This window comes from Amphibalanus amphitrite, unplaced genomic scaffold (assembly GCF_019059575.1).
Source record: "Amphibalanus amphitrite isolate SeventyFive unplaced genomic scaffold, NRLGWU_Aamphi_draft 000151F_arrow, whole genome shotgun sequence".
Taxonomy (NCBI): Eukaryota; Metazoa; Arthropoda; class Thecostraca; order Balanomorpha; family Balanidae; genus Amphibalanus; species Amphibalanus amphitrite.
In genome coordinates this window covers 589,284-611,763 of record NW_024881646.1, presented here as the reverse complement: position 1 = coordinate 611,763, position 22,480 = coordinate 589,284, and the positions used below count along the sequence as shown (strand labels likewise).

At 46.0% G+C, this 22,480-nt stretch overlaps 2 protein-coding genes across 2 annotated transcripts; one reads left to right on the top strand and one right to left on the bottom strand.

Moving 5' to 3' along the window:
- The first annotated feature begins 4,908 nt into the window (after positions 1 to 4,908).
- LOC122382968 (tRNA pseudouridine synthase A-like) lies at positions 4,909 to 22,168 on the top strand. The gene is made up of 9 exons (XM_043368974.1): positions 4,909 to 4,927; positions 12,494 to 12,710; positions 13,012 to 13,178; positions 13,364 to 13,550; positions 13,765 to 13,851; positions 14,086 to 14,186; positions 14,470 to 14,624; positions 17,193 to 17,344; positions 21,626 to 22,168. The coding sequence occupies exons 2-9, from the start codon at positions 12,499 to 12,501 to the stop codon at positions 21,945 to 21,947; spliced, it is 1,383 nt and encodes a 460-aa protein (XP_043224909.1). The 5' UTR covers positions 4,909 to 4,927; positions 12,494 to 12,498; the 3' UTR covers positions 21,948 to 22,168.
- On the bottom strand, positions 14,781 to 15,854 carry LOC122382969 (venom protease-like). Its single transcript, XM_043368975.1, has one exon. It carries the CDS (start codon positions 15,839 to 15,841, stop codon positions 14,861 to 14,863), a length of 981 nt encoding a protein of 326 aa, XP_043224910.1. The 5' UTR covers positions 15,842 to 15,854; the 3' UTR covers positions 14,781 to 14,860.
- Positions 22,169 to 22,480: the final 312 nt, after the last annotated feature.

Sequence of the window (22,480 nt, the reverse complement as noted above, 5' to 3'; positions counted from 1 at the left end):
TCGAACATTCCTGATTTTTATAAACAAGTGGTCGGCCAGTATCAAGAGTTATTTTATAAAGAACCTTGCGAAGCCCTCCAAGCAAGAGCTGAATCGATTTGGTATAATGACACGGTATTAATTGGAGGGAAGCCTGCCTTTCAAAAGGAAATGTATGAAGCTGGCATTAAAATAGTAGATGACTTAGTTGAGCCCGATGGAAGTATGCTAAGCTTCAGTCAACTGAAGGAAAAAATGCCACAATTAAGAGTTGACTTCCTCACACTGCAGAGCATAAAAAATGCAATACCGTCCAAATGGAAACAAATGGTTAGGCTAAACACCAGGGCTATGCTGGACCCAGATGATAGAAAATGTTGCCTTATTAACCCGCGCCCCGCTGGGGGTCCTGGATTTCCACGCCCTGCTGGGGGGGGGGGGTGTTTGAACACCCCCCCTTATAACTCGGCTCCTGGGCCACGTAGCGATACGCGGAAGGCGGCGTTCGAAAGAGCGTAAAAAATAATGACGAAATCACTTCGGTCAATTATTTGGTCAGGTCAAAGGTCAGGTCACCAGAGGTCATTGAAGGCAAAATTTCGCCGATTTCCAGGTCGAATGTCGAAAATTTCCAAGAAGCTAACGCATAACTCGGGAACCAATAGAGCTACAGCGCCGCGGAAAAGTGCATTCGATAGCCCTATTAACGCCCTTTCTGAGTAATTCTCTCAGATTTGACCTAACGTCAACGGTTTTGCCTGCAGGGGGCAAAAACGGCAAAAAAAGCCGATTTTTTCGGAAACAGTTTTTCTGCAATAACTTTTGACCCAAGCCTTGTACGAGCTTACTTTTACCGGTATCGTGTTCCTCTCGTCAAGACGCATCGAATGAACTATAACTTGACCTTGAAAGGTCAACTTGAAAATTTGACCTCAGGTCAAGGTCATGACCTGACCGAAAAGGGTCATGTTGCATATCAGTCGATCCGTATCGTCGAGCTGAACACATATAAGGCGTTTTCATCGCTCTAGCATGTCTCTATCAAAAGTTATTTGCGAAAAACTGTTAGATACCATTCGTGACCTAAGATGACCTCAGGGCACAAACAAGGGTCACGGACACCATTTTCATGTTCAGTGTGTCTAAACCACTTGTAATTCGGTGTTTGGGAGTGTTTATAATGTCCTTCGTCCAAAAGAGGCGCATTTCAATTTTCTCCCATTGACTTATAATGGGGAGGTCGCAAAATTGACCTGACCTTAGGTCATCGATATCAAAATTCTGAGATATACATTTTGTACATGCTATTGCTCTTAGCAATCGCTGAAAGTTTCAAAGCGATCGGTCACTCGGTGTAGCTATGACAGACATTGAAACTTTTTATGAGGTGAGGTCACTTCAAGTGACCTGGTGACCTGACCTTGAATGACCTTGGTCTGAAATTTTCACAACATGTGTAGAATTGATGTATGATAAGGTGTACCAAAAACGGCGGCGCTCCGCGCCGCCGTTTTTGAGATATTCGCGAAAAACCACAAGGGGGGGTGTTCAAACACCCCCCCCAGCAGGGCGCGGGTTAATGTGAGTGCCACTTTGAAAGTTTGTTTGAGGGCACTCATGTGTAATCACATATACAGAAAGTTGTTAACGATTAAAACACCTACCGCTCAATGCAAATGGGAACAAGAGGGCATTTCTTTTGATTGTTGGGGAGATATGTACGAGATACCGTACAAAGTAACAACGTCTACTAAATTACAATCATTGCATTTTCGCATTATACACAGATATATTCCAACACGTAAATTCCTATGTTCACGAAACATTATTGGTAGCAGATTATGCCTGAAATGTTTTGAGGTAGATACGCTCGAACATTTCTTCTATCGCTGCACTGATGTTCGCGAAATCTGGGATAAGGTGCTATGTAAGATAACGGCGGCCTTTCGACTTCCAAACAGTTTCGTAAACGCCAAAACGGTGCTTTTCGGTAGTGCGTCCAGTCCAAATATAATTAACTTAGTAATTTTATTGTGCAAGCAGTATATCGTAGCATGTAAATTACAAAACAATTCTACTCAACAACCAAGTGTAGAAGGTGCGATAAAAATGGTCATGAACCAACACGAAATTGAAAAAGCGATTGCCAAAAAAGATGGTAAGCTCGACCAATTTTGGGAAAAATGGGAAAAAGTCGTATACAGGAACCACGGATGCTTGTTTCAGTGAATATTGTCCGCAAATAAATTCACATGGTCGTTGTGCCGGCATTTGGACGTCGCGTGCATACTTTATGGCATGTGTACGCAGTGCGGCGCTACACTGTGCGCAGAGAAATCAGCCTCGACGCACGAAGCGTCGACGCGCGACGCGCGCGTCCGTTATCCGCCGGCCATCGGTCGTGACTTGCCGGCCCCCGCCGAAGTTAGTTGGTAGCACTGCTGCTCCACGGCGTACATTTCCTACCAGCCCATAGGGTTTACATGTTAAATGGCCTGTTTTCGGCGAGCAATATCTCGGTCAACCTTTGAAGGAATCAATGGTTCTTAGTCTCAAATGATAGATCGATGAATTTTCTTTCGACAATTCCTCTACCATTTTTCACGAAACCCAGCCGATCTTCTACGGCGTACAGGGTAAAGATTTCTCTGCACGCCAGCGCCCGCGATCCGCCTCTCCGATCGTCGGCGCGCGGTCCTCGGTAGCGCAGTCGGTAGCGTATCGGGCTACGGATCCGAGGGTCGTGAGTTCGAATCCTGGGAGCGCCGTGTGATTTCGGCTAGAATTGAATGATGTAGAATCTTGGATGTTTGCGTAATCAATTATTAATAGCTAATTGAATGTATCTGCGCACTAATCGGCCCCTAAAACCTGTTATTTAAGAAATTTAAGAAATGAATGTCACGTGCGCGTCACGACTGCCCACCATAAGCGCTACCATATTCTAGTTTGAACTAACTTTTTGCTAGTCCCGACCACATATAGTAGGTTTTCTAGTAGTTATACTAGAAATTCCTACTAAAGTTCGTCCTACCCTTCACTCAATATACCCTGTGACTTGCCGCCCAAAGCCTGTTTGGTTGGTGTCGTGAATGTGGGCCAATGTCATGTTTATGTCCTTCTTTGATTGTGATTCGTGTAGCTTGTGTGTGTTGCATAAGTGATCTGTACGTCCTTGTGTTTCGTGAAATTTAATAATAAAGAGGTGAGAGAGAGAGAGAGAAAAAAAAATAAGCTGCAAGGAGTGCATCGAACTCCACAATCGGCTTTATTTTCATCGCTTTCATGGAAACAACTTAGTCTTATGCTTAAATGTTGGGTAAAACTTTGCAATATTCCACTCATATGATGCCCAAATGTACGACGTACAATTCATTTGAAGCCCATGCGTCGTTTATTATCAAAACTACATAACATGAAGAGCATCATAAACTTGGCAGGCTTTTTCTATTTGGTGGCCAGAACTCCATTAACACATTTCTAGATTTTGTATTTGCTGCGCAGCATTTGTCGACATGGCGGAGGCCGAACACGTGAAAGTAGATCGAGCTGGCATGTGAATCTGGCAACTCCTATGTAAACGGGGCTGTTATGATGGTTATGGTGATGAACGACATCCTCCTACTCTAACGAGGAGACAAGCGTACGTATTGTTACCAGAGTGTTTATCCATGGCAAATTAATGTATATGGAGTGTTATTTTGACTGTTGAAAAAAGCCAGGCATAAAAGATACCGGTCGTTTATGTTACTTTCATTTTCAGTTCTTTATCTCTAAGTTCATAACCATTTTATAGTTCGCTACTAACATTAACTACTGTCCTACCTGAAAATATTCCTCAATACTATATCCTGGTTCTATCCGGTACGCTGTTGTCTTTCCGTTCCACAACCACGCTTAGTACTCCATTGTCTTACCTACCAACTCTGAAGACATGAAAGTGGCAACAAGACATCTCAGTGGGGGAAACTGTGGTCAAATCTTCTATTTTTGGAAGCCTTCCATTTTTGGAAGGACCTTCCATAAATGGGTATGCATTTTCCAAAAATGGAAGGCTTCCAAAATTGGAAGGTCTAATCTCAGTGTTCCCAACTGTGATTCACATTCTTTGATTTAAGTTACGGCCTTTTTAAATGTGTAACATTAATAGTTGATTTTGCCATTTATGATCATTGATATAAGGAGAAGCAGCAGTGCTAGTGTTGGTAATACAGGCATGCTATGTCAATGTACATAGTGATATAATAGCATGGTGTCCTGGCGCACTGCTCTCTTTTTCTACTTCTAGAGGACACATAGAAATTCAGAAGAGAAAACAGCTGGTCAATAACCAACCAGGAGGAACACAGCTATAGCCCTGACAAAAAATGGTTTAAATTAAACTTACTATTCCTCATATAAATTGAAGATTCATGCTCCTTCGATAGAAAGTAACACGAAAAACGGCGCAGCAACGCCTATTTAATTCGTCCCATATTCCGGAAAAAACATTGAAAAATGACGAGACCTCCACCCAAATGTTTGGCAAAAGCCTTAAAAAATTGAAATCAACCACACAATATGCTAATAAATGCAGAAAACGGCAACAAATACAAGTTTTACTCGCCACTACACTCCCGAAACCGCCGCACTCTGTCCAGACAATTCCGCACTGTAAATAAAGTCGGCGGTATCGAACAAGCATGGCCCGTCACTAAAGTACTTTTAAGGATATTTACTTTTCGTTTTTGATGCTTTTTGCTTACAAAATGTTTGATAAAGTCTTATAAAACCATCGTTTGTCGGTAAATTTTTGTCAATTTTCCACGACTCATTACTTTGAAAAATTACCTAAAATACATCCACGCTAGGATTTAGGCATCCACGCTAGATTATGGACACTTCACTATGGCGAATAGAAAGCGACCAGGGGCGATAGTCGCATTTGCCTCATGTTCGGCGGAAATCGGTAAGTTCCAACATATGCGCAACATTTTCTATATTTGGGTACGATGACGTCGTCAGCGTACCCATTTTTGGAAGGTGCGTACCCATATATAGAAAATCCTTCCAAAAATGGAAGGCTTTCTAAAAATGGAAGATTTGACCACAGTTTCCCCGACTGATCTACGGACGCTCTGAGCCCGATGAGGCTATGCGCCCTAACCCACGACCAAGACCAAGACCAAGACCCGTAAAACATTTGTAAATTGATATATTATATATCTGAACCCAAGGCAGTATTATATATTTTGGTATATATATTTATATACAATGTAGGTATATGCCTCTGAACCTCTTCAAATTGAAATTATATTCAAGGCCATATAAATTATATTGTTCTCAGTCTGGTGAGGCTTGTTTTACACTGAAATGAAAAGCATTTAATCATGGTTTGTTCAATGCCCAACTTGAAGTCTTACCTACCAATCTTTTAAACGGTTCTCACTTTTTAAGTGAATTTGGGTAAATGATAACATAATAAAGCACCATCCAAGGCCATCTAGGTGGTGTTTCACGGGCTGCTGCTACCACGCTGCTATCAAATTGCGCGAGCTGACGTCACACTTGTGGTAGTGTTGGAGCAATGGGCCTGTTGATGTCTCCATGGAAACCCAATTTGACAAGTCGTAAAATCGGCGTGCTGCTATCACCGGTGAAACAGGGCCCTATAGTCTATGATCTATGGGCACTGTTGCTGTGTCTTCTTGTGTTGGTGCGTGTGCCAGAAGTTGTTGTTTTGGGGGTACAAGTAAGCCTGGCGTCCCAGGAAGATGCCAGATACCGCTGTAGGTGTAGGTTTGTAGGTTTGTAGGGTAGGTTGTAGGTTTGTAGGTTGTAGGTTGTAGGTTCGTGGTTGTAGGTAAGGTTAGGTCAGGTTAGGTTAGGTTAGGTTTGTATACTGTTGATAGGTGTAGGTTTGTAGGTTTGTAGGGTAGGTTTGTAGGTTGTAGGTTGTAGGTTTGTGGTTGTAGGTAAGGTTAGGTCAGGTTAGGTAAGGTTTGTTTTGGTCTATATATCTCCATCGTCCCAATCTGGCATCTTCCTGGGACGCCAGGCTTACTAATACCCTTTTTGGGTTAGGGTGCGTAGCAGCTTGGCTCTTGCGTCCAACGTGTGCCAGAAGAACATTCAAACATTGAATACATGCTAAAAAAGCATTGCAAGGAGGCAGTAGGTGACAAGAGGCTGGTCTGGTATAAGAACCTGGCAATTGGCATCCCAGGAGGCCTGGAAGATGCCAGATACTGTTGTAGGTTGTAGGGTAAAACTTCAGTTTTTTACATTAAAAAAAAAACGGTTGCAGGTTTGTAGGGTAGATCAAGATTGTAGGTTTTAGGTTTGTAGGTTTTATTGGTTGTGGGTTTATAGGTTGTAGGTAAGGTTAGGTCAGGTCAGGTTAGGTTTGTTTTGGTCTATATAACTGTCATCCCAATCTGGCATCTTGCTGGGATGCCAGGCTTACTAATACTGATACCGCTGGTCTTGCCCTTTCCCAGGAACATCGGCCAGAAGAGCATTTGAGCCATTTAAAAGTGCCTAGAGACCTTCTAGAACAATGAGAACCTTCTCAATATTGTAGCTTTTATAGAGTGTAGTGTAGTGTAGCTACTGTGGTTGCTCAAGAGCTTCATTCACTTTCATTCACTTCATTCACTCCACCCAGCTTCATCAAAATATCAATATGGACCAATGGAAGCCAATTAGCTGTTAAATGGTCGATGGCCATAGTCATACACCATTGCACGAGGAGAAAAGACACATTTTTTTAAATTGAGAATATGACCTTTCTTATTTTCTAAGTATTTTTGGACATTTATGCTATGTTACTGTAGCTTCTATGAAATATTAAGATTTCTTAGCACATTTTTGTATGTGAAAACATCTGAGTTTGTTGATGTTTCCATGGAAATCCAATGCGCCGATACACATAGTGAGCACTGAGCTATAGCGTCGAGCCATCTGCCATAGTTTTCAATATACCATGGTGCCATGAAACAGGGCACAGTCTTTTTGTGGTTGTTAACCCGCGCGGGGCTGGGGTCTCCAGCCGAACGCGCGGGGCTGGGGGGGTCATGTCATGTCATTCGAGGTCATTTTGAGTCGAAATTAGCTTAGGTCAGGTCAATTTCAGGTCAAAAAAGGTCAAATTTTGAAGTTGAAATTTTTCAACAAAAAAGGTGTCTATTGGATGCAGTTTGAGCTTAGGAACACGATGGTGCCATTTATATTGGTGTACGATGCCAAATACGTACTGAAAAATTGATTTGAAAAATTAATACTTGTGAATTTTTTTGCAATAATGCGTATAACTTGGCCATTTTTGAAGATATTTAGCTAAAACTTGCTAGAGTTAGTCATAATCATGAGTTCTGTCACATATATTCCGTTTTTTTTCGAAAAGTCAAAAACTTTTTGAAAAAAATATAAAAATATAAATTTTGAATATTATTATATAAAATTTTCGAAATTTTCAAAATTTTGAAAATCCGAGATAGCAGTTTGATAGCGCGGTCAATTCTGAGTTCTTTCATGCAAAGAAATTGGATCTAGCTTAAAAACTGAGCTCTTGGGAGCGATTGCCGTGGTTCAATGTTTTGCGTCGAAATCGGACGAACATGACGTCACTCTGACGTCATTTCCGGCCGACCTATGGTAGGTACGAAGTTCAAATTTTGACACAAGGTGTCAAATTGATGCAGCCGAAGGTACTGAAAGTTTGGCGTCGATCCGTCAAGCGGTTTGGAAGTTATTGCAGAAAAACGGGAGGGGGGCTATAAATAGCCCCCCCCCCCCCCAGTAGGGCGCGGGTTAACCCGCGCGGGGCTGGGGTCTCCAGCCGAACGCGCGGGGCTGGGGGGGGGGTAAATTTTACCCCCCCCCTGTTATCTCCCGAACTAACGGTCCGATTTGGAAAATTCAAACGCCAATCGAAAGCTCTCATCACGAACTACTAAAAACATGTACTTAATTTAAAGTTTGAGGTCAAGGTCAAGGTCAGGTCAAGGGTACAAATTGCAAGTTACTACAGTATCGGCCTTGCACCGTAGTTGCCGAAGAATGGAGTCATGGACTGAGACTGATCGCCCAAAACGTGTTCTTAGGCTACCAAGACAATATTCGTTGCATACAATATCATTCAGAGGTCAAGGTCAAGGTCAGGTCAGGTCAGGTCACCGAAAAACAAAATATAGAAAAGGGCATGTGCGACACATGTTTTATGGGTCATTTTACTCATAGAATTCAATAGGCACACTCAATAAGTGATATGGACCACCTCTGGATGAATTTCAGGTCGAGGTCAGGTCAAGGTCAGGTCAAGTGAGGTCAAATTTTGAAGTTGGTTGTTAAGGCCTAAAAGGTGTCTGTCTGATGCAGTTTTTCATGGCGAATCGAATGGTGCTATTTTTGTTTCCGTACGAGGTCTACAACTTCCAAAAAAGTCATTTTTCAAAAATTTTGTGTGTCGTGACGTCATAAAATTTTGAATAACTCCCATATTTTTGAACCGATTCTTCTAAAATTTGGTATGTAGGTGCACATAGACCACTTCTTTGACATATTTTCCGTTTTTTTCGATAGACTCAAAATTTTGGATTTTATAATGATTTTCCCAAAAAAGTCAGTTTTTTGAAAAAATTTAGGCCAAAATCCAAAATTTTCAAAAAACCGAGATAGCCATTTGATAGACAAAGTAAAATTACGTACAACCTTTTTTGTAACGTCTTGATTCCTTTAAAAATGAAGATGTTAGCGGCGTTTGAACTTTTGCCGTTTTTGAGGCGAAAATGACGAACATGACTTCACTAAAACATCAATTTCTCAAAAATTTTCTGACGGATTTCGCTCAAATTTTCAGGGAACGTGTCAAATTGATGTGAGAAAAGGTACTGAAAGTTTGGCGGCGCTGCGCGCCGCCGTTTTTGAGATATCGCAAAAATTCGCGAGGGGGGGGGGTAAAATTTACCCCCCAGCCCCGCGCGGGTTAATGTTCAAACATGTGAAATAATACTGGTCCCCTGTATTATAGTGGGTGATGAGGTCACATGAAGGTCAGGTCAGGTCATTGACCTTCGATTTTGTTGGCTCACTTTTAAGTTTTACATGTTCTAGGGTAGTTTTTGAAGATGATTTCGATTTTAGCACCCTGTTGAACATTTACCTACGAATAAGAAATTAATTGTGATATAAAAATTAATTGATATATAATAGATATAATAATAATACTTAAAGTAATAAAGAAATAATAAAAAATAGCCGGTCCTGTAGCTCATTTGGTAGAGCATTGGACTCCGCGTGGCGAGAGCACTCAGCACACGTTTCCAGTTATAACAGTCCGAGTTCGAAGCGCGACAGGCGCTTGACATTTATGGGCCTCCTGACAGGTATGGTTGCAGTTGGTGGCAGGCCGTAGCCAGGAAAAGTCAGTGAGGGGACCGTCCGTGCTCGGCTATGTGCGCACGTTAAACTTTGGACTCTAAATTCTGCCATAGAACTGGAATTGCGCCATCGGAGGGTAGAGGGCAGGGTCACCGTAACAAGCTTCGCTTAGCGCTGGCTCTATCCTTTTAAATCCTTCCTTTCAAAAGGTTCGGTCTATATCTATAAAAAAATAGTAATAGATAGATATGAAACAGTTTTTGGTGCCTTCGTATCATATTACGAAGCTGTCAGTGGTCGTTTACACCTACTTTTGATAGCCGGCAGGATGCCTGCTGGTGTCGACCTGACCTAACTTGACCCGACCTGGCCTAAATGTATGAAGGCATGATATGTGATAAGAAATGATGCGACATTCTTGATCAGCATCTTAACCCGCGCGGGGCTGGGGGGGTAAATTTTACCCCCCCTCGCGAATTTTTGCGATATCTCAAAAACGGCGGCGCGCAGCGCCGCCAAACTTTCAGTACTTTTTCTTACATCAATTTGACACATTCCCTGAAAATTTGAGCGAAATCCGTCGGAAAATTTTTGAGAAATTGACGTTTTAGTGACGTCATGTTCGCCATTTTCGCATCAAAAACGGCAAAAGTTCAAACGCCGCTAACATCTTCATTTTTAAAGGAATCAAGACGTAACAAAAAAGGTTATACGTAATTTTACTTTGTCTATCAAATGGCTATCTCGGTTTTTTGAAAATTTTGGATTTTGGCCTACATTTTTTCAAAAAACTGACTTTTTTGGGAAAATCATTATAAAATCCAAAATTTTGAGTCTATCGAAAAAACCGGAATATATGTCAGAGAAGTGGTCTAGGTGCACCTACATACCAAATTTTAGAAGAATCGGTTCAAAAATGTGGGAGTTATTCAAAATTTTATGACGTCACGACACACAAATTTTTTGAAAAATGACTTTTTTGGAAGTTCTAGACCTCGTACGGAAACAAAAATAGCACCATTCGATTCGCCGTGAAAAACTGCATCAGATAGACACCTTTTTAGGCCTTAACAACCAACTTCAAAATTTGACCTCACTTGACCTGACCTTGACCTGACCTCGACCTGAAATTCATCCAGAGGTGGTCCATATCACTTATTGAGTGTGCCTATTGAATTCTATGAGTAAAATGACCCATAAAACATGTGTTGCACATGCCCTTTTCTATATTTTGTTTTTTGGTGACCTGACCTGACCTGACCTTGACCTTGACCCCTGAATGATATTGTATGCAACGAATATTGTCTTGGTAGCCTAAGAACACGTTTTGGGCGATCAGTCTCAGTCCATGACTCCATTCTTCGGCAACTACGGTGCAAGGCCGATACTGTAGAAACTTGCAGTTTGTACCCTTGACCTGACCTTGACTTTGACCTCAAACTTGAAATTAAGTACATGTTTTTAGTAGTTCGTGATGAGAGCTTTCGATTGGCGTTTGAATTTTCCAAATCGGACCATTAGTTCGGGAGATAACAGGGGGGGGGGGGGTAAAATTTACCCCCCCCCCCCAGCCCCGCGCGTTCGGCTGGAGACCCCAGCCCCGCGCGGGTTAACCCGCGCCCTACTGGGGGGGGGCTATTTATAGCCCCCCTCCCGTTTTTCTGCAATAACTTCCAAACCGCTTGACGGATCGACGCCAAACTTTCAGTACCTTCGGCTGCATCAATTTGACACCTTGTGTCAAAATTTGAACTTCGTACCTACCATAGGTCGGCCGGAAATGACGTCAGAGTGACGTCATGTTCGTCCGATTTCGACGCAAAACATTGAACCACGGCAATCGCTCCCAAGAGCTCAGTTTTTAAGCTGGATCCAATTTCTTTGCATGAAAGAACTCAGAATTGACCGCGCTATCAAACTGCTATCTCGGATTTTCAAAATTTTGAAAATTTCGAAAATTGTATATAATAATATTCAAAATTTATATTTTTATATTTTTTTCAAAATTTTTTTGACTTTTCGAAAAAACCGGAATATATGTGACAGAACTCATGATTATGACTAACTCTAGCAAGTTTTAGCTAAATATCTTCAAAAATGGCCAAGTTATACGCATTATTGCAAAAAATTCACAAGTATTAATTTTTCAAATCAATTTTTCAGTACGTATTTGGCATCGTACACCAATATAAATGGCACCATCGTGTTCCTAAGCTCAAACTGCATCCAATAGACACCTTTTTTGTTGAAAAATTTCAACTTCAAAATTTGACCTTTTTTGACCTGAAAGTGACCTGACCTAAGCTAATTTCGACTCAAAATGACCTCGAATGACATAGACGACATCAAATTCGAAATCTATGGCCTAAATGGACCATAAAACATGTGTCACGTGACCGACGCATGATATAATATTTTCGTGACCTGTGATGACCTGACCCTGACCTGAAAATCAGAGTACAAGTTTGGTACCCGCAAGGTATCTAGAGCATCTGTTCACGAGTGTGGAAACCAAAAATGAGCCTGATCTGACTTGTAAGACGGCGGCCAGAGCCCAAAATGTGAACAAGCCAAAGTGCTAATAATTTTTACTTTGACCTGACCTGTGACGTCATCGGTGACCTCGAGGTCAATGAAATTAGGTTTCGCTCGACAGTTTTTCCGGGGCTATCAGACGCCGTTTGAATTTTGACGATCGGCCCAGTAGTTTCGGAGTTAGGAGGGGGGGGGGGCTATGAATAGCCCCCCCCCCCCAGTAGGGCGTGTTATACACAGACCCCAGTGGGGCGCGGGTTAAGAAACGTAACAGCCTCGCTTTACGAAGCTCTAGGTGGTCCCAATTTTTAGTACCTAAAATTAGGATTTCATCACTTCCTCTTGTCACGCTCGTTTTTTTTTTCCCGCAAAGCTCTACATAGCTCGGATCAGGGGCCAAAGAGCACGGGGTCCAACGGACCTTCCCCCATACGTTAGACGCTGGCAAACCACCAATGCGGGCGATGGTTAGGTATATGCTCACTTTTTTACTGTATGTAGGTTGGTATGGGTTTGGGATTATAGGTTTTACTTGCTTACCTTTTCACAGTGCTTATGCGTTTCCTGACTGGTTTGCGAGAGATTGTTCACCGAGGTTTCCTGAACACCCGTGTGACAGCTAAGATGAGTGCTGCCGCTGCCACGAACGGTGCCAAGCGCGCTGCCGCCGAAACAGACGAGGCGTTGGCGAAGAAGTCGCGTGTCGATGGCGGCGGCGGTGCCGACGTGGCGGCCCAACCGGCCGGGGCGGAGGTGCCGTCGGCCGAGCGCTGGAAGCTCAAAAAGGTCCTGCTGCTCATCTCCTACTCAGGGAAAGGCTACCTGGGAATGCAGAGGTATGGGCGCCGGTAGTCGACGGCGCCGGCTGGTGTCGGGGGCGCTGATGGTGAACAGTCGCTGTCACCTAACTCTTAACCCCATAACCATGGTGTAATAATCTAAATACACTGATAACCGAACGTGCCTGGAACCTTGACGCCGTGACTGTCTATCCAAAACACATGTTTTGGAATTGAATAGACTTTGTTTTAACTTTGTGCATTTTGTGTTTGTTTTGCTGTTTGCGTACCTGTCACTACTTTGGCTGTCGCGCTGCGGTCACTGTGACGCCGTAACACTAGCCCCGTGGCTGGCCAGGAACCCGGGCTGTCGGACCATCGAGGAGGACCTGTTGCAGGCTCTGTTCAAGGCGCGCGCCATTCCCGAGCACGGCCTGCGCGAGCAGCAGAGCGTCTGGTTCCAGCGCGCCGCGCGCACAGACAAGGGCGTCTCGGCTGTCAAACAGTGCGTCTCGCTTAAAATGGGTAGGTGCCGTTTGTATTGGAGCTTTAGTTATATGTGTCATGGCCACTAAAAGCCGAAACTGCTTGTATAGATTGCTGCGTCATGTGATCCAGTATGCGGCTTTGATTGGACCGCCGGGCTGACCGGGGCCCGTCCCGTCCTGCCGCTGACCTGAGGCCGTCTGCCCCGCCCCGCCCGCCGACAGCGGCCGACACGGAGGGCATCCTGGAGACCATCAACTCGCACCTGCCGGACCAGATCCGCGTGTTCGACATGCGCCGCGTCACCAAACGGTTCGACGCCAAGCAGCAGTGCTGCGCGCGCACCTACCAGTACATGAGCCCGACGTTCGCGTTCGCGCCGCTCGAGGCGGTTGTGTCCGAACAGTACCGGTGAGCGAGTGGTGATGTCAGATGGCTGCTACTGGGCACGCGCCGGCCCGCCGGGGAAGATTGAGCCCAGAGCCAACGGGCTGGATGTAGTGAAATTCTGGAGGACGCCTTTGGAATGTTTAGTCTGTCCCTGCTTCGGTATGTGATAAGCTGTTGGTGCTGTTCGGTATGTGCTGTTTTTGTGCATCTCTGTCTGATCAACACTGAATTCCAGGATGTCTGACGAAGTCCTGGAGAATGTGAACCGGTTGCTGAAGAAGTTTGAAGGGACGCATAACTACCATAATTTCACCTCCAGAAGGTATGTATCACACCAGTCACCTCATGCCAGTCATTTACCGAACAGTCCATACGTATTTATAAAGGCAACTGCATTGAATGATATCTTGCGAAATGTAATCAATTAGATATCAATGCGAAAAGTCTGCATTTTTACCTGTTCTATAAAGACACGGTTGCTACTGATGGTGCTGTACGATTGCCGTGCACAGGGACGAGTCACCTGTCTCTCCGTAACGCACTGCGTCGTCTGCAGGCAGCCCACGGACCCGAGCAGTAAGCGCTTCATCATGTCGATGACCTGCGGCAAACCGTTTGTGCGGGAGGGCATCGAGTTTGTCGTCATCAAAGTGAAAGGTGAGCGCTCTGGTTTGTCTCCGATATGCCGAGCTTTACATTCCTCTTTTTAATTCCTTTATATAATCAGTACTCGCGAATTCACGATTCATTTACCATTTACCAGCTTTCTGTGTACCTTGTTCTGGCGTTTGTTTTAAAAGTCATGATACGCCAAATGTCTATCTTCGTTTGTGTCATCTGCTGCCATCTCCGCCCTCTCCGACCATGTCTTCTCCCGTCCCCGGCTACGGCGGCCGTCAGTCGGGGCGGCACGCGCTAACTGCGCCCGGCCGGCCGCCAGGTCAGAGTTTCATGCTGCACCAGATCCGAAAGATGATCGGCACGGCGATGGCAGTGGCCCGCGGCCACGCCGCCGAGGGTGTGTTCGAGCGCGCCTGGAGCCTGGACAGAATCGACCTGCCGATGGCACCCGCCCTCGGCCTCATGCTGCACGAGGTCAGTCGGCGGCGCCTCACACCACCGTCCCATCACCAGGGCAGCTGACCCGCTGCTCAGCCTACATCCGATGTCATAACATGATAGTAGGTGTATTAATCGGGAGGGGGTGGGGGGGACACACTAGTATTCTGCTACATTTTGTAGTTTCTCTTTTTGTGTTGGATATATATTTAAAAGCGGCAGCCCCCCCCCCCCCCGCCCCCAGCGGCTTCTGTTAAAGCTGATAGATACATCTAGACGGCATTCTGCATGATCCACGATATGTACTGGGATACTTTGGTGTAGATTCCGGGGAACCCGGGGAGGCCGCAGCCGAAGCCCGTGGATGCGACGCCGATCACCTGCTGGCGCCCGTCGGCGCCGGGCGTGGTCAGCGGGCCGCCTGAGTCTCCCTCGCACGAGTCCTTCTCGTCGCCCGCGGCGCACAGCTTGGTGCCGCCGAACCCGCCCGGGTACCTCCTCGTGAAGAAGTCCAGCTGCGTCCGGTAGGACTGTTCGCACTCGTTGACGTCAGACACGGTGAGCGCAGCCTCCTGCAGCACGGCGGCCGACTGGCCGTTAAACTCTGTCAGTCCCCAGCCGGCCACGCGCGCCGTCCGTCCCGTGTGGTTGGCGCCGGCCGGCGGCAGGCAGGCCGGCTGGACGCGGGCGCCGAGCGCCACTGGCCGGCTGAGCCGCAGCAGCGCGATGTCGTCGTGCCGCGCCGCGCCGCCGTATCCCGGGTGCACGGTGATGGTGGCCACGGCGGCGTCCACGTGCGGCCCGTCGTCGCCGCGGGAGGTGTCAAACTCGCCGAGTCGCGCTGTGAGCGCCGCCGGCTGCCGGCCGGACACGCAGTGCGCCGCCGTCAGCACGGTGCGCGCCGACAGCAGCGTGCCGCCGCAGGTCCAGACGCGCCGGCCGCCCTGCCGCTCCCCCAGCAGCACCATCCACGGCCAGTCGCCGTCGCGCACCGGCTGGCCGCCCACCACGAACGCCTCGTTCCGCGGCCTGTCTGTGGTAGACGGACCTCCGAATCTGAAGGCGGGGGGCGACTGCACTCTGCCGCAGCTCGGGCTCAGCTGCCGGCCTCTGCCGCCGCCGCCCTGGCCCGGGAACGGGAACGGTCGGAACGGCTGCACTGCGGGAAAGGTGAACGGTGGAAACGCGCCGGGGAACTGGGCGGCGACGGCGGCCACCAGGGCGGTGCCCACAGCGAGGTATAGAGAGGCCATGGCAGTGTCCGGTCCGTCACAGACGCCCTCGAGCGGCGCTGGGCAACTGAGGTGCTCCTGCCTCATGTCTTCGGTCTAGTTATATACCACAGGCGGGAACCGGTTGCCGGCTACCTGCAACTGTCGGCAGGGGGCCCCAGGGCGCCTAACGTCACCGGGTACCCAGGAACGGGGTAACCCCGCCGTGTTTCTCGTCTCTAAATCTCGGAAAGTATCACGATGCAATAATATGGGAGTAGCTCACGGAACAAGGGGCTACCGTCAGCCTCGCAAGTCTGCGGTGGATGCCTGCTGTCACCATTTATCACGTTATCACGTTATTATCGCCTGTTATCACGTTCTTTCCGTGGGACTGGCTGCTATGGGAAGTCGGCTGTGGAGAATGGCTTGACGAGCAACAGGTGTGACACGTTTGAACATGAATGCTACGCTAAAGGATGAATCACGTAATGTTAGGTCATTTACTTACCCTGCGTTCGGCATCCAGAAAATGAGGGATAACCAACTACCCGGGATCACCGGTAAAACATTTGTATTGCAGGGACCATCGATGCAATTAGTCACATTTTTAGATTGTTGGTGTTTCACTTATGGGTCTAATGGGCTGGCTCTCGTTGTCATGCCCGTTGTACACGGTGTCAGCTTAAAACACCGAATGATCCCGGTGATCCCGGAAAATTATCCCTGATTATCCAGATGCCGAATGCACGCCTATTTATGTCGACATTTATAGAGCAGATTATGCTTCGGCTTATTTAGATGGTTGCACTTCGTTATAAATCTCAATGCCGTTCTGTTCATTAATTTGGAATTTTTGGTCCCAATTTGAAATAATCATTTATAATTTTCCCGGTGTAATGTTTCCAAGGAACGTAGCTCCGATGTTCGTCATCAAGCTTAACCGCATTGCTATATCATGAACTTAGCCTTTTCTTTTTTATGTTGTCTTCTTTTTGTTGATTTAAAAAAAAAAAAATGAAATCCTTAAGATTCTTAATTTCCTTCCTGACAAGTGCGCAGCCGAATATTTTTGTTATCGTATCGTAAGAGGTTTTGATGCTACCAATGTTCTGGCTTTCCCAAGAGCTGGTCGTTTTCGACAGTTTGGTTCACTGTTGTAAGTGTACGCATTTTTATTGCACAACATTTGGGAATTAAAAGTAACATTTCGTTGAACTACAAAGATAATGTTTCAGGAAATCATTAGAGAATGGATAATTGCATTTTTATTTTTGTCTTTTTGTCGAAATGGTAACGGCTACTGCTTTTTTATTTTTGCCTTTTTGTCGAAATGGTGAGCGGCTTTTCGGGTACGGTTGCGGCGCGTTTTCACGCGGTGTGCGCCGTTCAGGTCCACTACGACCAGTACAACCAGCGGTTCGGCAGCGGCGGCCACAACACGCACGCCAACATCGAGTGGAGCGGCGTCGAGGAGCAGCTGGCCGCCTTCACGGAGCGCTTCGTCCACTCCGACATCGTGCAAACCGAGCTGCAGGACAAGTCGTATCCTTTCGGCAACGCGCCGCCGCTAAATGATGAATCATTGCCGGGTCGGAGTTTTCCATCACCATCACTTTTGTGTGTCATTTAGGTCAGGTACTCTGCAAAGTTGGCTACTGGTATGAGATATATTGTTTGTATTACGCGCTTTGCCTTATTTTCTTTCTTTTTTTTAAAGAACTTGTCCTTATTTTTTATTTTTGGTCTTACCAGAGGTCGTTTACCGAGCTACAGTGAATAGTGGATCAAGGTTGGCCTGTCTCGACTTAAATTTTCCTTTACCACTCCCTGAATTATTTTTCTTTTCGTGTTCCCTGGATGCATCATGGAACTGTGTCGTTTTGCACCTCACATAGTGGCAGTCTTGCGATGTTGCCATTCACTTATCATCGTGACCCGCAAAACATACCTTTCTGGCTTAGTGTTGTACGACACACATTTTTTTTTTTTTTAGTTTTCTCTGTTTGACCATAACATCGGACAGTGGTTATTCGCCTCGTGACTCAGAAGTGGCTGACATCTGGTGGCCGTTTCCTGAACTACTATAGGTAGGATCCGGCCAGGGTATATTGAGTGAAGGATCCGGCGGCCGCTCCGCAGGCAGACCGGCCGGTCTAATCTCACGAGACCTCGGATTTCGAATACTTTTTCTTTCAAAATTGGAATGCAATGCACATAATTCGACGACAAATTCCTCATAGATCACGAATAATGATTCTCATAGCCCATCATACATCCTTTCACAGTCAAAAGGGCCCTGAACAAAGCGTCCCGTGGCACTTCGTAAGCAGTATTGGTGATTACAACCAATGTTAGGGCGGTAAGGGCGGCCGATAAGGATATTGCAATCCGCCGAAAGAGCAAGGTTCCGGGCACATTGTCTGAACCCTCGCCGTAACGGTTTTCTACGTAGGTAGGTACCGCCCGGTGCTTTGGAACCGCCCTGAGATCTTAAGAGCATTCATATGCCGGCATAAGACATTCACCTTTTATAGCCCGTCACAGGCCGACGTGGGGCCCTCAGAAATAGGCATGGAGTTCTCGGAAACCTGCATAAGGTCCTCATTGACTACGGCCGGAACTTAAATCTGCGATGGGCCCCAAAACGCCACCGTGGAGCCCTCAAAGACCTGTAGATTGCAGCCTTCAGAAACCAGCGTGGACGCTCGGGTGCCGATGTAGAATGATCAGGGATTGGTGCGGGCCAACGGTGAGTTCAGTGCGGGTTCGCTCAACCTTTCAAATGACCTGTTGACCAGTGGGATGGAATGGAACAGACTTACAAAACCAGCTGCTCGAACGGCGCCCCGGAAGGCGAAGGGACATGTTCATTTCACATTGCTTTTTGCTAATGATATCTGCATGTCAGGGCCAAAAGGCAGTAGCTACTAGCCTGAGCACTGAGCAGGGAATGAGGGATGTATTCGGTTCAGAAGAGGCTGATTCTGCTCCCAATGATAGGGGGGGGGGGGTTGGATATGTTATCTGTGTAATTCAAACTCAGTTCTGAGTTATCACTTCAGATTCATAAGGCTTCAGAGGGTGGAGCCTTATGACCAGTGACACCAAAAATTTGTGACTTTTACATTCTTCCATTCAGTTATCAGTTACATATGTGAAAGATAAATGGTCCTGGCAATGAAAATAACTTTAAGGGTACCCCAGGCTTGTTGAAGGGAAGGTATGAATGAACACCCGAGGACATCAGATTGCTTCCCTCTCCCAGGTAGTATTCTCACACCATTGATCATATGATGTTGATATAGTTCAGGAAACAAAGGAGATATATGTGCAAATTCAGGCCAGCTGTGAACTTATATCATTGATTACAATGCCTCTAATGCCACCAATACTGCACCAACTTCTAAAGCACTGAGCAGAGGTTGTAACTAATAAAGCAGACCATTTGTCGATTCAATGCCAATGCTGAGTAAGGGGGTGACTGAGGTGAGGTGCAATGAGCTAAATATGTTCTGTGGCCTGTGCTCTGCTGGACACATGTGCAGAACACATGTAGCATATTGTGCTGCACCACACATGCCAGCACAGTCGGGCACACTGTGGTATTTCCGATCCATTTATGGAAACGTTTCCATTTTTGGAACAATGTTCCAAAAATGGATACGCCGTTTCCAAAAATAGAAACTGTCTGTTCCATAAATGGAGACGCTGTGTGCATCGCTACCTTTAAAGCAAACTGGGCATTGATTGGTGCAATTTGGCATGCACAGGATGCCACCAATCGACAGCCAGCATTCTAGTTTATGTTCCTGTTCTCCGACTTTCCGATCAGAAAACCGAAAGTTGACGAACGAGGCGATGCTTATAACATGTTGACGTGATAAAAAAATTCACACGTTTTTCTAATCGAAATTAATAACATTGATGAATGTTTTGAACAAAAAATAACGTTTTTAACAGACTACTGAAAGACTGGTCCATTGATTGGAACAACCACATTACCGGGAACTTCAGTTTTTCATTCGTTTTCACGCTGCATTTTCCGGTGTACCAGCGGCCTGGTGGTCGTCAATCTTTGATTAAATCGCATGAAAGTTGTTGCAAAGCCCTATTTGGAGACTTAAGTGGGCATTTTATGATATTTCAAATGTGCTGAATATGATCGTAGGCTCGGATCAACGTAAATCTCCGTGCAAATACGTAAAAAGCAGGATGGAAATAAGGTCTGCACCGTCGTCACACCAAATATCGTTGTATTCTGACGATGAATTTATTCATTCTAGCTCATGTGTAACATTGATATCAATTTTATATATTGAAATGATATCTACGCTTTATGTATTGCCCACTTTGGACCACATCTGTCCAGTAGTTTCTGGGAAATCTTAGTTTTAGTTGACTTTTGAATGTGCTTAAGTTGTGGCGCATAATGTATTATTATCGAACCCGACGTCCAAGGTAACTGCCGAGAGCCGAGATGCTAAACCAGTCCCAAAACATCAAATTTTTAGTTGCATGTGAATTTTAAAAACACATTTAAGCAAAGTTTGCACACATTTGAACTTCAGCGTTTCTATTTTTGGAACATCGGCGTTTCCATTTTTGGAAACTACGTCTCCATAAATGGATACGATTCAGGAGCATTTTAAAGGCGTGAATTTGAATGCATACGACAGCTTTCCATGCAAGAAGACAAGTGCTTTTGGTGTATCTGAGCTTGTTTTACGCGAAACAGTCGTTATACATCAAATCCAGCCACCCTCGGCAAGAAAATATGTGCGGAGATGTTAGCGTTTCTATTTATGGAACGAGCGTTTCCATTTTTGGAACAGAAGAGTAGTCAAAATTGGAAACGTTTCCAATAATAGAAACGTCTCCATAAATGAATCGGAGATACCACAGTGCGCCCGACTGAGCAACAGACTTAATTGTAGGTTTAATCTCTTCAGCTACCTCCTTGAAACAAACAGCCATCTCAGCAGCAAGTGGGTTTTGAGGGTTGGCAGCAAGACTCCTCAGTTCCTTCCTTCCAGGGCTGCAGCCTGCTGCTGGAAGCTGCCTCAGAAACCCTAGCATAGTGGAACAGCTGCTGTTAGCAGTGGAATGAATCAGGTTGGCAGCCATCACTTCTGACTTCCGATTTCGGTCAAATGCCACTAGTAGTTGTAGTCTGAGTCCTGTCTTTTGTACTTGTGTGGTCATGTCATTGTCATACCATGCTATTGCTACAACATGAAAAATTGCATATGCACCTTATTGCCTGAAATATATCCATTCTAATAATGGAAACAAGATCATTTAACGAATTGCCATGCGTCTTTGTAAGCTGCTTCAGACTGAGATTAAAAGTCAAAGGTCATAGCGATTTCTGCAGCCAAATGCTGTATGATATTCACTAGCGATAGCAGGGTAATTTACTCCAAAGGTCAAAAACCCAAAACGTTACATAAAAGGGATCAAAATCGATAATAATCAGCTTCCCCCAACCCCAATTTCCACTGAAGCTGATACAGAAATGCACGTTTACCGGTATTCGTAACTCGTGCGCCACATTCGCTATCCTATCTATACGGTTCTACGGTGCTGCCACCTAGCGAGGTGTCACGAGGCGAATAAGTCGGAACACAGCTTCTATCTGAGAACGACTTTTGCTCCGATATTTCGGTTTATGTTTCAGCTGCTGTTCGGCGCACAGTTATGTTATGTGTGTACTGACTGGGCGCTTTACATTACCATAATGTGTATAGTATGTTGTGTATTGCTACCTTCATTGTAAGTTATCTCTTGCTACCGTTTTTGTCCTTGACTTTTTGTGATGTGCAGTATGTTGTCGTGGCTGGAGACACTTCCCCTACATACATTCGACATCCGCGAAGGGGATAAGAGTCCTCTGCTGGCCGCCAAACGGCAGGTGGAGGCCGATACCGCAGCAAAGTCGGCAGAGGCGGCAGCGGACGGAGAGTCGGGGGAGGGGCAGCCGGCCAGCGCCGGCGAGGCTGAGGCTACTGCCGGGAAGTCGGCGGTAACAGAGGCCGAGGAGTCGGTGGCGGCGCGGGGAGAGTCGGTGGGCACCGACTCGCAGCTAGCCACACCGACAGAGGGAGAGGGCCGTGACCCGTCCTCTGCCGAGGCCCAGGCGAGCTGACCAAACGACTGGTGGTGTGGGACATTCCGGCTGTTGATCTGCCGCTGGGGTTTGAACGTGTCGGATACAACTTCATTTTTACATCAAGGGTTTTGTCTGTGATGTATTTAGATGTTTGTACCAACGACATGCAGTGTTTGCCATTGTTTTGTATGTATTGATGAACATGCAATGAGTGTTTGCTACGACTTATTGACAATACATTGGTGCACAGGATTTCACTCTTGGTGTTTCAGTCATTAGGACATGTAGTTACGAGCTATGGATAGAATTGCGGTGAGCCAGTTTCTGGGATGTGCAGATGTTTCCATCTGTGCAGACGTTTACGAGTTCTGCTCATGACGGGAGTGTTCGGGAAATCCCGACGGGTCCTATCCCCGTGTTCAGCAGCCAGCAAATGACATCTTTCGACCGCAGCCATGCGGGTCGCGCGACCCACAACAGGATGTGGATGCAGGGGCCCATCGGGTCATCAGGGGCCCCTCGGGTAACCAGGGGCACATAAATGAAACTTTGATATCATTTTTTCTTCC

Bases quoted from the DNA above. Each gene is read 5' to 3' on its own strand.
- LOC122382969 (XM_043368975.1), bottom strand. From the start codon at position 15,841: ATGGCCTCTCTATACCTCGCTGTGGGCACCGCCCTGGTGGCCGCCGTC.
- LOC122382968 (XM_043368974.1), top strand. From the start codon at position 12,499: ATGAGTGCTGCCGCTGCCACGAACGGTGCCAAGCGCGCTGCCGCCGAA. The intron at 13,852-14,085 runs GTATGTATCACA...CGTCGTCTGCAG, and splicing joins CATAATTTCACCTCCAGAAG to GCAGCCCACGGACCCGAGCA. The intron at 17,345-21,625 runs GTATCCTTTCGG...TGTGATGTGCAG, and splicing joins ACCGAGCTGCAGGACAAGTC to TATGTTGTCGTGGCTGGAGA.